Source organism: Halyomorpha halys, unplaced genomic scaffold (genome assembly GCF_000696795.3).
Source record: "Halyomorpha halys isolate HHAL.00 unplaced genomic scaffold, Hhal_1.1 Scaffold67.1, whole genome shotgun sequence".
In the NCBI taxonomy this organism is placed as follows: Eukaryota; Metazoa; Arthropoda; class Insecta; order Hemiptera; family Pentatomidae; genus Halyomorpha; species Halyomorpha halys.
The window spans coordinates 1248788-1267397 of NW_027111562.1; the positions used below are offsets into that span (position 1 = coordinate 1248788).

The window sequence follows — 18610 nt, forward strand, 5'->3', positions numbered from 1 at the left end:
TAATTATCATTGTATTGATATTACAAAAATGTTAATCCAAAATGTCAGTAACGTTAATATATTTGAAAATAATGATTACTAATCCAATACTAGATTAATGAAACTAATATTTCTCATGGGTGTCTGTCTCATCATAGAGATTATTATTGTAGAAAAAAAAATAGAAAAGTGAGTAAGATATAATAAAGTTTTCCAAATTGTTATTAATTTTAAATTTTAAAATAAATAACTTTAAAAGATTATGTTAAATTGTCTACTGCCACATAGTGGAAGAGATGTCTTAATCTGGGCTTGCGGTATGCTTTGAAGGCAATGTGATTAGATCTGTTATCCATTAGCTTGCTTTGTCTCTTCAACGATCTCAGATTCATTTTACATTAACACATTTATTATATCACAAGTTTTCTAAAATTAATTATTTTTTAATAGTATATTCACCAGACACAACTTATTTTTTTTTTTTGCTTCTATGTTCAGTTAAGTATGAAGGATAGTTTTGTAATTTCCAGAACCTTTTCATTCAAAACAGACATCTTCATTTTTAGAGGTAAAATGTTTTGTTCGTATTTTTTTCTTTATTATTTATTTACATTTTTATATTTAAACAATCAATATTGTAAAATATAGAAATTTTTTATAATCACTTGATGTGACAATTTTTTTCTTGTACTGTTTCGGTTCCGAATTCGTTTTTGATTTCTTCTAGTTCGCAAAGGAATATTTAAAAAGGCTAAAGTAAAAATGTTCATGAAGTATATGAAGTCGTAACACATTGGCACTATAAAATAAAAACAAAAATGGTGGTGGCACTTTTTTTCTTGTTTCTTAAACTATTATTTGGTGTACGTATGGTATTTATACGAGCAGTAAGGCTAGAATAGATCATTTATTGTTTCTAAGATAGTATAAGCTCAATAATTTAAAATAGACTAAAATGCATTTAGTCCACAGCCGGCTCATTCAAAATCTGACGATATAAGATAGTGTCAGTTATAAATGGTAGAAACGAAATTAAATGATTGGACAATGTATTAGGTATGAAGGGTTGTTTGTCTTCACGCTGGATATGTTCTATCTCATCATTATCCTTAAATAAAAATTTTTATGCATATTACAATTTTGTTATTGAGTTGGTAAGACTAGCTTTCAAATATTTAATGATTTTTTTGTAATCACATGTGAAATAAATATTTAAATATTTTTTTTTCAATAATTTATTTATTGTTATTTACAACTGTATACACATATATACAAGTAAATTTGCTGCGTGACATAGTGACATGATACAAACATGTGGAGAATCTACCCAATGATTGAACAATATTTATGTTTAAAATGTATAATTCTGTAATATAGTTAGTAGTTGTAATATTATTAAAGAAAACTAGATAGGATTTTTTTATAATTCCTTATTGGTAACATAATAGAAAAAAAATTTCAAATTAAAATGTTACATTATTACTTGAAATGTGTTGTAATACAGTGAAAAATAAAATTATGTTGCACAAAGCCTATCTTTATTAGTTTTACCATTCCTAACCAAATATATATTCGAGTGGAGTTATCTAAAGAGAGCATGGGAGACCTTGAAGCAACATCAGCTATATAGGAGAAACACAATATCGAGAATTATTTTCAGATTTTTTATCTTCCGTATGAATATAATAAATACAAAATTGAAAAAAAAAGATCACAAAGGAATAAATATGAATGATGGTCCACAAAATAAAATATGTATTTTTACTTAGATGAAAGGAAGGACGGTTTATAAAAAGTTTCAATAACTTTAGGGATTTATTCTAAGCCTACTCATTATAAGTTGGTTGGTCGTTACATAAAATTTATCTTTAAGATACACTTACATAAAAAATCATTCTAAAGTAATAATGTTTATCAATGTAAGCAAATACTTCTTAACATTACGCCAAAAGTGTTAAAATATATAAAAATCAATAAAAAGTATGAATTCAATATTAAAAAATTAAGCCTGATTTTTACCTCAATAAATCAATTGAATCAACATTAAATTATTATTTATGTAAAATTAAGATGATGAAATAAAAATCTAAATTTTAAGCGAGATTCTGTTTTTGAGTTGTTTAGTAAATTTACGATGCTGGTTGAAAAATACAGGATAAATTTTATTTAGAATTTTAATATGTTTGAAATTTAGGCTAATAATTATACTCTAGAATTTTAACCATTGTGATGATTTTTTTATCGTAATACATAAAATATAACGTCGTCTAATTTAACTCTGAATATCTGAAAAAGGAATAAAAAAAAAAAAATCAAAGTAATTACAAGTGTAAACCAACGGGTAAAAGTTGTCTTTCCTTTGAGTGCTCAACAATGTGGTGATTACATCAAACCATTTCAAAACATTTAATCGTTGTTAAGAGATTAGAAGCGATATCTTAATGTATCGTACAACCTATAATCATTATTTCTCAACTTAATTTAAATGTAATCGGTTATCAGCATAATGAAGTACGACGGCGATATGCTTTACCTTTTACTCTTAGGGCACAACTAGCTTCCGTGGGTCTTGGCTTCTATTAACGTCGCCATCTGTTTCTTCTTCCACCTTTCAATACGGAAAATAACAGGCAAGTGTTTTATATTTAGCACCGTCCGACCAGAATAATATTTTTCTTATTTTTCTAAGCGTTTGGTGTATCGCAGCCTCAATAATAACGCCAGGATCATTATTCCGATCTTCCATTGTGAAGAAACCGGCACATTTTATAACAATGTCAGCTATTTGAAGGAGGACCTTTAATCCTCTGTTCATTATCCATCTCCAAGCCTGGTTTTCCAGATATTCTGTGGAGAAGTCTCCATCTAACATTCCGATAGGTTAAGGTCACAATGTCGAGGGAGCAGGTCGTAATGTACATCAGCGTGTTAATAGAAATATATAGATAAACTTTTATACTAACACATTTGTGGAGCATAACAGAATCTGTTGAAAAGTACTACTACGATTTATTTCTTTTTTAATATTCTTGATTTGAATGTCGAGCTTTACAAAGTATCTAAGAGTCAACATATACAAAGTTATATTACTCAATAGTCACTTTCCCTGGTCGGTTATTGTTATTGTGAGAAAGTATTTTTATATCTACTTGCAATTTTTGTTTATTTATTTACTTTTATTTTTAACAAATACCTCACATATGATCATACAATATGGATCCACCATCTGCCTACGCTGATATATTGTTTTAGTAAATATGGTCGGTGCAATGCCACATATATCTGAAAATTTATAAGAAAATTATGTAGCTACCAATTTATAATTTTGATACAGGTTATCTGATAACATTCTATTTACGAGTGACGTTACATGCTCAGGTATTGTTGGAATTGCAAAGAGAATTGAATGCACAATACAAACCAACCACGTTGAAATGCAACAAGACCCAAAATAACAAAGTTTGCAGATACTCGACTTTGTCTTACCGACAATGCATTACTGCTAGTCCGTATTACCTTATGGTGTTATCTCAGACGCGATTGAAAAAATAACAGGTCCATTATCCTATCGATTCTTCAAGACTTCGTAACGGTTACATGAACCATGTGAGGCCCACCAGACCGATCTGGTACTAAATAAATAAAAAGCACACTTAGTTTAGATTGTACTAGCTCCACATTTAATTCAATTCATTGGCATTTTAGGTGGTTTAATTTTAGTTCAATCCCCAGGTCATACTTAGCTATCTATTCACTATAAATACCATCATGTGCTCCTTTTGATCAATATATTGGAAGTGCTGTTTTATATTATATTTTTTCGTGCTTTATATTATATTTTTTCGTATTTTCCATTTTAAGATTAAGTGTGAACATTTAATTGTTCCTGAATTTGTTCCTTTAGAAGCACACCTGGTAATCGCAAATTACCAATTAATCAATTGATCCGCACCCGGTAAATAATCTTTTGCTTAGCATACCAGAGAAATACTGGGAAAGGCAATATATCACGATAATTTCCCGAACCAAAAATATCACCCTTTTTAATGAATGCAAAAAATAATGGTTTATGTAAAAGTCATAGATATCATCTTATTTTGCCAAGCTGTAGAATCTTCATAGACGTCCACTAACTCAGAAACTCCTTCCTACTCACCATACCCTGGAACATTATTTTATTTTAATAATTTGGTTCCCTCCATGATTTTTTTTCTTTCTCTGGTGGTTCAATCTCTCTCAAGAGCGTGTGTTCGTTTTCATTATGTTTGATATAAATTTCTTTTTGTCGAGGATTCAGTTGTGAGATGAAATGGTCTCGCTTCAATATTCTTTTCTTACAAGGGAGATATCAGTGTTCCATCCATTTCAGACTGATAGTACACGAACTTCACGCTTGTTTAATGTGGTTTACTAAACGAAACATATTTCAAAATACAAAACATGAAGTGAAGGATTTCAACCCGTTTTTCCGATTTCAGGCGCTTTTTAAATTCTGCTGTATTTAAAATCTCAACTCTCCTCTTTCCATTTGAGGCAAATATTTTAAAATTGATATAGGACCGTCGCATCCTGAGGATCTTAGTGGGGTGGGTCCGGCCAGGAAGGATTTCCTTTTATGTTCGAAAAGATAGCAACCAATAATTCGTTTAAAACTGCCATCTTTGTCTTGACCGCAGCCCTCACCATCTTTAAATTTATGCACGATCAATCATCTATAGAAAATATGGCTAGTAGTGTTATCAATAGCAATGGCCAACACACAATGAACGATAATGAAATCCAGATGCTGATCGGTAAGTAATAAGAGCTGGCAAATTGAGATGGGCTGGATACATTCACTGTGTACGTTGAACAGAGTATATTGGAAACATTATAAATGAACGGATTTACATAACAAAACTGGTAGACAGACCAACACTTACATAAGAAGATTGTGTGAAAGCAGATCCTACGACATAAAGGCAATGATTAAAATTAAGAAAGGCCGTGGGTTTGAGCCTCAAAAGAATAAGTACTAATTTGAGAACATTGAATTGAAAATTATACAAAATGTTAAAATAAAATAAAACTTGTTTGGAGAAAATACAATATGAATTCAAAATACAATATGATTAAAAAAATCCAATATGAATTCACTTATAGCTGTAGACATAATTTTTATATAATTATCATTTTTTTATTTCTGCTCTTTTCTACACTAGATGATTCATTGGTAGCTAAAAATATTGCATTTATGTTAATATTTTTTTTTAAATTTTAATATAATGTAATGGAGATAGCACTTGTTTATATTAAAATCTACTTCAAGCAAGCTGTTACAGAAATATATTTATAGCTTAAAATAATATTCAGAAAGCATACAAAATTTATTATGAAAGATAATTCAATCATACCACCAATCATGAATTAATTGAAAAATAATAAATATCCCTTGAAAAAATTAGAATGGTAGATTCTCGTGTTCCAATTCATTTTGGCCACAAAGCTATAGTCTTGTTTGTAGAAATTTTTCTCGCTGAATGCACCTTTTGGAAATCTTCCAAACTGTCAACTACTTTCCACCCACCGTTGCTATCCTTTAGATTCACACTAAAGGATTTGTTTAAACATTCCTGAATACAACGCATTTGAACCAGTATTTAATGCCAGACTAGCTCTTGGAGTCAATTATTAGTTAAAGTAAACAATTAACGAATGATCTAACAGTTCTTAAGCAGGGAATAAAAATAGAAAACTGAATCCGATCAACTTATTTATCTAAAACGATCCTTTCAATTTTTTCACGGGAATAAAAGAGTTTTTGAAGAAGAATCACCTAAAAAGGTAACAATGAGGGAAAAAATAAAATAGATAATTTGGTATAGTACTATATCACATTTAACTTACTTTAATGCAGGATTTATTTAAATAAAAGCGGACTGCTCATGGTAATTATCCTGATTTTATTAGATGGTGGTAATAAACTACTAAAATTGGTTTGTTTTTTCTTCTCAAGAAATCAGATATTAAAACCATTAATAACCGTATTAATAGTACAAAACTAGTTTTCAATTTTGTATACTTAACGATCATAATCGAAAACAGAAAAAACTATTAACCAATAAACACTTAATGGAGGAACCTTTGATTTTAATGTTTTCATCGGGATTATTAACACAATGACTTAATTAATTATTTTTATTTAATTAACTGATCTTTTCAATATTATATATTCAATAATTGAAAACTGTTTTCATTCTTCTTGAACGCAATCCTGACCACCTACTGTAAGTTTACATTTGATTAATCACCTATATATCTATAATAGTATTTATTAACAATATTTAATGTTTCTACGTAGAAAATAGTGAATTATGAACTATCCGTCTATGAAAGTATTTTTCAAATTTAAAATTGAACATTTTGACTTTTATAGTATATTTATGATTTAATGATAATTTTCTTTTTCAAAACCACTATAAAATTTTGGAATTTTATAGATCTTTGAAGTCATCCTAAAAAAAGAAGTTATACCTGCCTAATTTGAACAGACGAATTTTATTTACGTACGCACTCCTATCACTGATCTATATTGTTATATTACATCAGAACTATTATTTTAGAGAGTGAAAAAGGTTTTAATAGCTAAACTACATTTGATGTACTTAATTATCGTTTTAAGTGGATCTAGACGACTTTTTAATATGTTAGTAGTCATAAGAACTAAAAAAAGTACTTTGACTAGTGGGTTTTTAAAGAACATTTGTGGTTCATAAAACTACCAACAGATAATGATTACATAAGATACAAAATTAACTTAAAACGTTCCCTGAGAAAAAAATGTGATTATAAGGTTTTTGAAGTGTGGGGTTATATTGAAGGGTCACTAGATGTATTACATATCTGGGGTAGAAAAAAATTCTATTCTATTTACAGTGGATCATCTCTAAGTGACTATCTGAATTCCGTGGAGAACTTTAATGATGTAAAAATAAATAGCTAATACAGAAAATTAAAAGAAAGTCTGCTTGCTTCATTATTAAGATAAATTAAATTTTTCATGAATAATATTATAAAAAAATTATCAAAAGTATATCATTATAAAAGCTACTATTTTATTTTATGTAAGACGTGGGTGAGAATAATACATAATTTAAATATATTTTGCGGGCAATATGTAAAATTTATAGCTTGAGAAAGAGGGAAGCTTATAAAAAAAAAGAATAAAAAAGAGGCAAGTCAGCTTTTTGAAGAGCATTATCTCTCATTTAAATTTTTTAAATCCTGTTCAGGCTAGCATAGTGTTCAAAACCCGTCAAGATAAAGTAACTAAAAACATAAATGTCTTTAGCAAGGTAAATTAATATTCCAATTAGTATATTTTTATTTTGTACCATAATCGTTTTAAAAATATAATACATTTTACAATTATACAGGCCTATATTAGGTAGATTAATAGGGTCGATGGGTGACGAGTTTCATTTTAAAAACATCCCTCAAGTTTTTTCATTAAAATAAATAAATTCGCAGCAGTATTATAATCATCAGTAATAAGTGATTTTGTTATAATTATAATTTCAAAAAATGACTCAATAATTGAGATAGGTGTTTGTTATTCACACTTGTTGATATATTTACTATTGGACATAAATATATTTTCTTCTGTAATAATTATTAATTATTTCAAATTAATATATTATTTCATTATTCATAATCATTATTAAATAATTTCTTTTTTCGTGATGGGTGGATAATCTTAGGTCCCTATCTCCATTTTCTCTCCCTCCATCTTCCATAATTATTCATTTTTAAACTTAAATATGCAAACCATTAAACACTATGGTTTTTAATGGTAATGTCTGTTACTAACAGGAATAATTCCAGATTTTAAAATTTTTAGGAAAATTAAAAAATATGCATTATTCAAATGATTTTTTTTTCAGTCAATGAAAATTACTTACTCGTATGAATGGGATATCTCCCAGTCATGAGTGCGGATCTGGAGGGCGAACAGGTCTGCTGAACGTAGTGCTTGTTGAGGATAACACCGTTGTAAGCGAGGGCATCAATATTAGGAGTGGGGTACTGGTCGGAACCATGGAAGCCAACATCGTTCCAGCCCTGGAACATAAAAAAAAAAAAAAAATCTTAGACATTTATCACTAGGTATTATTTGTAGTACGTAGATATTTGAGGTTAAAATACAAAAGTAGTACACAATATCAACGTTATTGGAAAAATTACAACTTTTTCTTACAGTAAAATTCACAGTGAAAATGATACAGTGTGAACTTTTTTATTCCTAAATTTATTTCAGGGTGATTTCAATGTTGACAATTTATTTACAAAGTAAGGTAGAAATAGTTGATTCTTTTTTAAATTTTGCCTATAAGTTTCATCTTTGATCAGATAAGTTTCATCAGATGATGAAGTTTGCTTATAAGTATATAATAATAACTAATAATAATATAATAATAAGTATATAATAAGTAGTTCATTTACAAAGATCAGATTTATCTATTTCGAAAAATTATTTTGGCTGATTTAAAGATCTTTCTTTAAAATAAAACAACTATAAACTTGTTAAAAATGCATTCCAATATGTTGCTTCTTTCAAAATATATATATGTATATGGAATATAATAGTTGGATTACAAAGTAACTTACTGATTTTAATATACATAAATCTCATTAATATTACTAAAAATCAGTTTTAATAGATGTTTCTCTCAGAATGATATTATGCTAAGTATTATTTTTAAATCTTATAATTGTTCCTAAGACAGTTGTTCCCAAACTTTTATGGTCACTTTTTTGCGCTAAAAATAATTTACGGCATATATCCATAGCTAAAAACATTTCGTGGCGCCCTTGTTGAGTTAATAAAAATAAAAAATTGTAGGGACAATTATTCATAGAGAAATTCAAAATGAAGGAATAGAAGAAACAACGATGTGCATAAAATACTGGAATGCACTATTTATTCTCTATTTTTATTTCAAATTTATTTTCTATTTATTTACATTCACTCCGATACACATAGGTACCCAAGGATGCCGCGGCACCAACTTTGGAACCACTGGTCTAGGAAATAATTCTTAATAAGTCTAGCAGTGCTATATCTCGGAGAATAAGGACAGAGCATTACATCTTAAGTTCACATAAAAGCAGTTTGAACATACATTTACCTCCGGATAGAAATGAACATATATTTTTTTAACAGCACATAGCTCTGGGAGAAAGTTATCTGTATTTTTGGGTAAAGCGAGAACTGTTCGATAAAATTCTGCAATAATAATTAAATCATAGGACTTTTGGTTTTTACGAATAGAATTGATCTTAATTAAATTTTAACTTAATAAAAATTATCAAATTGATCCAAATATTCTAAAATAAATAATTAATATCAAATAAGAAACTAAAAGTTTTGGATTTTTTTTTCTAAAATCATTATAAAAAAGTTGTATTCCTCAAGAATAATTTTGGCCTCGAGAAATGTAGCATACCATGAAAAAAAATGATATAAACAATTAAAAATCCTAATAGCTACACTGCGAGTTGGTTATTTAACATTTGATTTATGGTATAATAATAAAATATGATTTGCATTTAACGCTCTTCCTATTTCATTGCAAAATTCATTCTTTTATATAGTTCTTATATAACCGAGTTGGTTCTTAATGGTTTTTGTAATACAGAACAAGTCGTTATTGAAATTAAGAATTTATGTTTTCAACATCAATGGTCCACAAACGCCCAATGTTTGTTGCTTTTAAAGAAACCCCTGCCATATCTAACTAGCAGATAGGCTTTATTTTGATGACTGGAGCATAAATTGCGTTTATGCAATATCCTTCCGATTTTCTTTATTTAGATTCTCAATGAAGTGTAGCCTGTTGCTCTACCCACAAAACACAAACCTACCTTCACCCATATGTTTTACTGTAGGTCGTAAATTATTCGGGTAATTTTAGTACCGGTTTTTTCCCAAACATCGAATTATTGTCCTATAAATTCCAAAAATATCAGGTGTGTTTCAATGTGAGTCAGAACTGTCAGTATTTTTTTTTTTTTTATATTTCCTACATGAAATCAAAGCTTATTTAGTAGTGAGGAAGAAAAAAGACATATTTTGCTAAATAATTGAGGAAATGTATTGCAATAAACATAAAGATGAAAAATACATTTGTTAATCTATTATACCTTTGAGAAGTGATTTTAGGAATAAAGAACTAAAGATTTTGTTAACTTTAAAGATTATAACTTTTAAGATTTTTTCAGCGTAGTATTCCATTTTTGAACTCTCTAGACATACTGGTAGACACTTATTTTTTCTTTAAACTAAAGTATAAAGAAAATACAAATACCCTTTTCCTAGTGTCCTAGATCTTAGAAGGACTATTTTTCATTAAATTATAGTAAGATATTATTGAGCCAGTATTGAGCTGAGAAAAAAAAACAAACATTATAAAATTGTTATCACTTAATTTTTAGCTATTCGTTACAAAAGATTCTTTCTTTCACTGATAATAGAAAAGACCATTTACTCACATAAATAACATAAATTCAAAATGCTACTATTTTATGATCTACTCTAAAGATTTATTGTTTAGTACCTAATATTTTGGGTCCTAGCGGAAAAGTTTTAACATTTAAATGCACAATATATGTGACTCAAAATACAAAAATTAAAGCTACATTATTTTCGAATAATTTCCCTTGACTCTATTTCCGGCTTAGTGGTCCGGAGATTTCTGTGTGCTGGGAACCAATGATCTACACAAATTAATACTAGGTATTGGGTTATCACTTCATTCCAATCATGTTTTAATTTAATAAAAATGAACTATGGTAGCTCTGAATATCATTAGTAGTCTCAGAGATTATCGTAAGAATAAATGTTTGTTTTTGTCCGATTAGAATCGTCTATTTACCGAGTGTGTGACGTTTCGGAAACAACTTAACCTTGTCAAATTTTAATTTTAATTTCCAAAATATTTTATATTACCTATCCTTATAAACATTTATTTAGTAAACCATAGGTGTTTGCTGTGCAAAACATCTTAAACTGCCATAGATATAAAATTTCCTTGCTTCAAGCGGTATAAAGTTTAATAGAATCGTAGTAACAAACATTGGCATTTACAGACATCTTCAAGAGGAATACACACCTGTATACCAGGTGAATGCCATCTAACTGTCATTCTAAATAAACATTTTTTTAATCATTTAAATTTTAAAAAACTGTTCGAGAAAAAAGCCTTTAAATGAGTATTACGGCTGATGTAACGGAAAGAGTAATAGAAATTTAAAATGTATGACAGTTTTAAATTTTTCAGATAGCAAACTCCAATAATTTATTAAATTAATGTTCATGAAGATAAAATAAGGTTTTTTGTAAATAAACATTTACGATTAAAAATATGAAGGTTGTTAATGAAATATCAGGTAAAAAAAAAAATTGGCAATGATGTATTTTGTTGAAAATGGCTTTCAGTGCTAAAGAAAATTTCTATAAGTGTACCATGTTTCTAATTACCAACAACGAAAATCCAAATGACTTGAACAATTCTCTTATTGTTACTTTTGCGAATGTAAGAGTATATTAAAAATTATTTAATAGGCATTGTGAATGTTGGAAAGAAAATTTTCAAGAAAAAATATTTCAGAGAATATTAGATGGTTCTCAAGAAATCTTTTAATTAGCAGTTCGTTTCACTTCTATACAAGAAGAACTCAAACAAAACTGAGTCACTACTGAATATCTCTTAATTCTAGTCCCTTCTTAAGAAGTAAATTGGCAAAAGTAGCTAATTGGTCGGAAAAACAATTGACTTTGTTCATTGCAACACCGCCTCATTGAAGTTATAAACTCAAGAGGGAGAGAGAGAGAGAAATGCTTTATTCATCCATGCTGCACAAATACATCGGGTTACTATATTACACAACAAACTAATCAATCCGTGATCGGGCATATATAAATAACATATATTTACATGATATAATAAAAAAAGAAAGAAAACAGGTTTGTTTTCATTTACAATCAATTCCAGTCTACACACCATATACAAATATTTCAATGCATTCCTTTTTTCTTTCCCTTTCTTGTCCCTTTCATTTCACCATCTCACAATTTTTATTTCATTTGATCGACAAATCCAATCTCCCGAATTCCCCTCTCAGATCCTTTCAAGTGACCCGCTAAACAAATTCACTATTAGACAACAATGTGAGATCAAACCAGAGAAATAATCGTCACAGCTTTAATAATAAAATAATAAAAGAAATAATAGTTACAGTAAAACAAACAAATAAATACATTTTACCAAAACAAAGCTAATACACAGATTTAAAGGAAAATATAATAAAAGGTTGGATCAAAGAAATACTTGACTGGATAAATAAGTTAAACAAAAATAAAATTATAAAATGATTTAATGAATAAATAATTAAAACACACAAATCAACAGGTCCACATACTAAAATAAAATTCCCATGCAGGTGATGGTGTATGATCCCCAGGGCAATCATCATAATATTTCCACCAAGATCCAACATCGCTATATTCCCGATGCCAACACTAATGCTAACACTCCACTTCCTAAGAAGCTCGTTGTTCTATCTGGTATTGTTCCGCGAGATCCAAACTAGAGGCCTCTCATGGTGAACTATCTCTCTCCGAAGGTCTCGTGGAATTATTCCTTAAAGAAAGGGATGCATTTTTCATATATTTCCATTTTATCCCTTTCCACTCCACCTTCATGTTCGTGGTCATTACTCTGAAATCTTACCGTCGGATCCAAGACTCATAAATCAAGGGCTCATAAATCAAGTCATGAGTTTTATTCGATTGATAATTCAGTTCTTTTCACTTTATACGTGATCCATGCATGGTAGATTTTTTAATAAAAGTATCTTTCTAGTGGACTCTAAGCATCGTTCTCAAAAAGTAAATCTTTGGTTTCTAATTGACAGTTTTATTACTATTTATTAGGATCTTTCCTGACATCCACCCGAACCATCCTATAACCATCACTAAATATTCATCTTCAAATACAAATATTATTTTGTTTAGGATCAAATGATGGATTCCATAATATAAACTTCCAATAATTAGAATTCTCTTTTTCTTTGAGGTGGTCGCGTTCTTTCCTCTCGATTAGCCTTAATAATTAAACCTAATGAAATTTCTCTATAACTGTACAGTTTCGCTTTAAATACTACTGTAAGTTGTTTTTCTAGTCACCTTTTCAGACCAAATATTTAATCTATAAAATACCAAAATATTCTCAAAAATCTCAAGGTGGTTTTATTCATAACATCGCTAGCATATCCTGTAATATTTCACATATGTGTAAAATAATAAAAATTAAATTAGTAGCTGGTTTGTAGGTTAAAAATTAGAGAAGAGTAACTTATAACAGACAAAAAAAAAGACAAGCAATAATTATTTTTCTTTCAATTTCTTTCTTTTTGGTATTTTATTATATCTAAATTATTTTTATTACGGTAAGACTAAGCATTTCTCTCACCCAACTTCTTTTTCTTCTAATCTGAGCATTTTGCTCACCTGAACACCTCCTGTGTTTCTTATCTTAAATCATAAGCAGAGGCAAGATCTTGGATCTTTTACGAAACCTGCATTCTTCAGCCCTTAATCTAATGGAAGAGCTACAATTCACAATTTCTATTTCAAATTCTATTGAAATTTATCGTAAAGATATTTATCAGTATCGGATCAAATTATATATAAAAAGTACAAATCGTCTACAATGAAATAAATGCTCACGGGACACCTCTTAGGGGTAAAAAGTAAAACACTTCAGAACACCGGGTTAAGTAAATCAATAAATGGCTTACATTTAACGTATGATATAACATAAAAAAATAAACAAACAATTGTTACTTTATAGACCTATCTGTCACTGGCACTGTAGAATACACTACAATTGAATTTTATCAATTTTAAGAATATAAAATAATAAGATGGCAACAAGAAGTTTTGCAACTGGAATAGGAGGCTGAAATGTTTTATTTTCCTTTGCATTGCCAATAATCAAAATAGTATTGACAGAGGATAGTCATGGTGTGAAACATTGAATTTAGACTTGGAAAATCAATAAGATTCGTTCTCTACTGCGACGAGAATCATCCAAAAGATTACGGAAAGCTTCACGCTCAAAAGCGCAAAAAATTGCTTCAACTAATACCGGAGTGAACCAAAAAGATCAGTTATGTAGGAATGAAGATTCAGGTCACGTCAAAGCAAACGAATGATAAAACAAACCAAGGGTTGATCAATTTAACCAATTTTTACATAATTGTGGATATGTTAATTTTTGAAGGGTAAAGTTAAGATCAATTTGAAATTATATGCTTTTAAAGACAAACTCCCAAGGTTGGTAATAAATTACTGCAATCAAACGAAAGTTATTGAAAATCTAACGAGCAGTTAGCGTTAGAAACGACATTTCTCAACGAATTAAATGTTGTTTTTTTTGTCATAAGTGAGGTATCAGAAAAATATACCACGGATTTTGATTTTATAATAGTTTTAAACAATATTCCCAACACCTCTAACCAAAATTACGTGAACTTCAACAATGTGACAGAAACAGTCAATCCCCATGAAAGGATCTTGAAATGTAAACATCAACCAAAATAACTGGATAACATAAAGCAGTTGTGTTGGAGCTGCTAATGTAAAAAAAAAAATGCTGATCAAAATTTCTTGAATACAGAAGAAGTGAATAAAAAAAGGATACAATATACGATAGATAATTCGACAAGATTTCAATTTTTTTCATGATCATCTTACTGTAGTCAAACCGGAAAATTACGTAATTGATTGGGCGATATTCAGTAATCTAAAAGAAAGTAATAACCCAAATAACCAGTTTCGTTTTATTTAATAAGAAATTCTGTCCAAAATTATGAGGTTGCTGTAATATACAGCGTAATGATCGGTCTAATTAGATATAATATAAACACTAACATATGGTGATAACGTAATTTTAAAACATGTATATAATATTAATAGTTTAATTTTTCAGGGGTAGTATTTAATAAGAGTAACGCAAAATTTGTAAAAACAAATTAGTTACAATATCTGAATCCCTGATACATTCCTCAGAGAGAGAAAGAGAGAAATTCTTTATAAACAGTAAGCAATACTACCCTCCTTAAGTAGGTTAGTTAAATAAGAGAACATACTGATATATTAAAAGACAGCACAAAAAATAATATAAACCAAATACAATGGTACAATATTTACGACACTTTTTGTTTTCTATCAAACGCAAATTGTTTGTAAAAATATTTTAAATTAACTTACATACTCACTGCTTTAATTCATTTATAAATTAGTATTATTTGTTTAGTATTTACATACGGATAATACTTTTGATATAATAAAATTTATATTTCATAATATTCCTAAAAAACGTGCTACCCCCACTATAAAATAGAATTCTGAGATAATAGACCATGAAACCCAGAGCCATACAGAATCTACATGTGCCGAGTAAATATTCTTATACAAAATTGCTGCATCCTCCACAAGTTTTTGATTAAGTCCTGTGTGACACTAATAATACAATTTCATCGCAGCAAAGCTTAAATTTCGTGTCTGCAAAATTGCTCTTTTGATTTTTATGCTATTTTGAAGTGCTTTCCTCCTTTATTCTCCTCGCAAAACCAAGTCCTTTGAATAACGGAATAATTGTCGTCACTGATTTAAATAAAACTGATTAAGCAATGCATATCAAAATTATAAATTAGCTGCTGCTTTAAATTCACAATAATAAGTCTTTATTTATATGTGAATACAAAAATAAATCATTCTTAGGAAAAAATTAAAGAACAAAAATAAATATATACGTTGAACATATTCATATGTAGAACTTCCCGTGTAGGAGATTACAGTCTTTTTAACGAAGACTAGTCGAACCTTAAAACCGAAGTTGCTGGCATTTAGTTTTCCACAATTCCCTATCTCGAGCGTGCCTCATCCATAATAACCACCACATTGTTTTGTTTTGTTTTGTTGGCCTTGCGTTTGCGTTGTCCCCCCCCCCCCTTCGTCTCTTCCTGTCCAGGGGGATCCACTCTGCAGCTCGCCTCGCCCAGTTGTCTTCGGATTTCCTCATGATGGCCTGCCCAGGTTCACTTAATTTTTCTACCATAGCTTATGGCGTCGGTAACCATGGTTTCTTTCTCTTAATCGAACCGAGCTAACTTTATCCTTTAGAGAGACTCCAAGCATTGTAAGTTCTAGGCTTCGTTGACAAACGTTAATCTTCCTCTCCAAATTTTAAAAATATATCCAAGACACCAAAATTTCTTCCATGCTTTACTTATTCTGGATTCAATTTCCTTGGCATCCCTATTCAGAAATAAAATTATTTTCCCAAGATAAATTACTTCATCGGAAATCTTCATGTCCATGAGGTTATGTTTAATAGTTTCCGAAGGGCTGTTGGCCATCAAGACAGTTTTTAGAGGGTTCATTATCAATCCATGGAGAGAACTTTTTTCTTTTAACTGATTGATCATTATCACTAGTTCTTCCTCTGAGCTTGCTAGCTAAACCACGCCGCGTGCAAATTTCAATGTGTTCAGCTTCATTCCATTTAGTGAGATCCCCATGTCTTCCCAGTCCAAGTATTTGAAGATTCGCTCTTGCTATGCTATACAAATATTTGGTGATATAGAATCTCCCTGCCTGACTCCTTTCCTTACAGGGAATATTTTTCCTCTTCTTTCCATCTCTAGGTATCCTTTATTGTCAATGTATATGTTTTCTATTATTTGTATATACCCTTTATCTTCTCCTCTGCATTCCCATGCGGTTCATTTATTGTTGTGATATACGTTGTCAAATGGTTTTTTGAAATCAATGAATCCCAGATGAAGTTTTAAATTATATTCTTTTTTGGAGAAGCTTGTCGGGGGGTGCGGTCAGCAAAGAACAACATAAATAAACAAAACCATATTTATTTATTTATAATCTTTAATAGTGTATAAATTGTGGTAAAAGTGAAATAATTTGACTGGTTTTTACTATATAGACTATATATAATAATATATAGTGTATAAATTGTGGTAAAAGTGAAATAATTTGACTGGTTTTTATGTTTTTGACTTATTAGGTGTTTATTGTATTTTTGACATATTAGATGTAAATATTTTGACCTGGGCAGAATGGCCTGTATGGAGTTTTTTAAAAGGGTTAAATGATATGTCTCTAAGTAAATTAAGATTGTCCCTGAAGATGGCCGAATTGGCCGAAACGTTGGACATGTGAATGAAATAAATGTTTTGAGACTATAATTTGGATAGTGTTGTTGAATTATTTAGTAACATATTTATTTATTTTGTGCCGACGTTTCGACCTGAGTTTCAGGTCTTCATCAGGGCTATAGAACAAAAGAGATAACAATACGTCGGCATAAAATAAATAAATATGGTTTTGTTTATTTGTTGTTCTTTGCTGACCGCACCCCCCCGACAAACTTTTCCAAGCATTAATCTACGGTCAACTATCTACACCTCATTAAGTTATATTCGCTCGCTTTTTCTATCAGCTGGTTAATTGTGAACAAATGATCAATCACCGACAAGCTTTCTCTAAACTCTGCTTGATCATTTGCTAGGTTTTCGTCTATTGCTTATGATATTCTGGCGCTTATTATTTATGAGAAGAGCTTACATAAGGTGGAGCCCATTAAACTGGGGCGGTGGTTGTTTATGTTTTTCCCATCACCCTTCTTATGGGTCAGAATTATTTTTGAGATTTTCCATTCATATAGGTATTTCTTTTTTCTGAATGACTTACTTAAAAACAAGACATAGTAATGTATATAAGTCGCCTCCTCCAGATTACAAAACTTTATTTGTTATTCAGTCCTCTCCTGGACATTTATTATTTTTTAGACATTTTATAGCTGCTTCTACTTCAGTTGTCATAATCGGAAGTACAAAGTAATTTGTTTCATCGTGGGTTGCTATTGTTTTGGTGATATATTTGTCTGCGGAGTACAGTTCTTAAAAAAAAAAAAAAAAAAAAAAAAACTGGGACTGATTTTATGATTTCTTGTCTGTTACTTTCCATAACTTCTTTCTAGTTTTTTAGATTATCTGGCTAGAATTTTCCCTCTCTTGGTTCATTTTTAATTTTATTGATCGAACGGCTGTTATTAAGTATGTCAGTTATTCTTTGCTCTTTGTATGATCATAAGTTCTGTTTGATGTGGTGTCTGATTAGATTATTTAGTTGAGAATTATTATTTTCGGTTGAATTAAGAATCGATTTTTTTCCTTTGGTCTATAAATTGCAACGCATTTTCGGACAATATTAGCGATAATCGTTTGGTTTATGCAATTTTAATTTTGCATGAGCTGATGCTTCCTCAACTTTACTTCTAACGTTTATATATAATACGGCTGCCGGGCAAATTAAATTCAATAGCAATTTAAATACAAATACAAGTCTATCAGAAATTTTAATTTACGCTACTCCAGTATTGCGTTGCATGATGAATTATCATAAAACTATATCTGCATATTTTCATATTTCATGCAGACATATTTTCGAAGAGTGTACTCACTATTTGCCAACAATAAATAGGATAGGACTGACCCCAAATTTATC

The 18610-nt window shown here is 29.6% G+C and overlaps 1 protein-coding gene across 1 annotated transcript in view; it reads right to left on the reverse strand.

Moving 5' to 3' along the window:
* LOC106692685 (arylsulfatase B) overlaps nt 1–18610 on the reverse strand; it is a 234311-nt gene that overhangs the window by 90884 nt on the left and 124817 nt on the right. The window contains exon 3 of the mRNA XM_067049636.1: nt 7920–8079. Coding sequence (XP_066905737.1) covers nt 7920–8079 — 160 coding nt within the window. The remainder of the gene's footprint in view (nt 1–7919; nt 8080–18610) is intronic.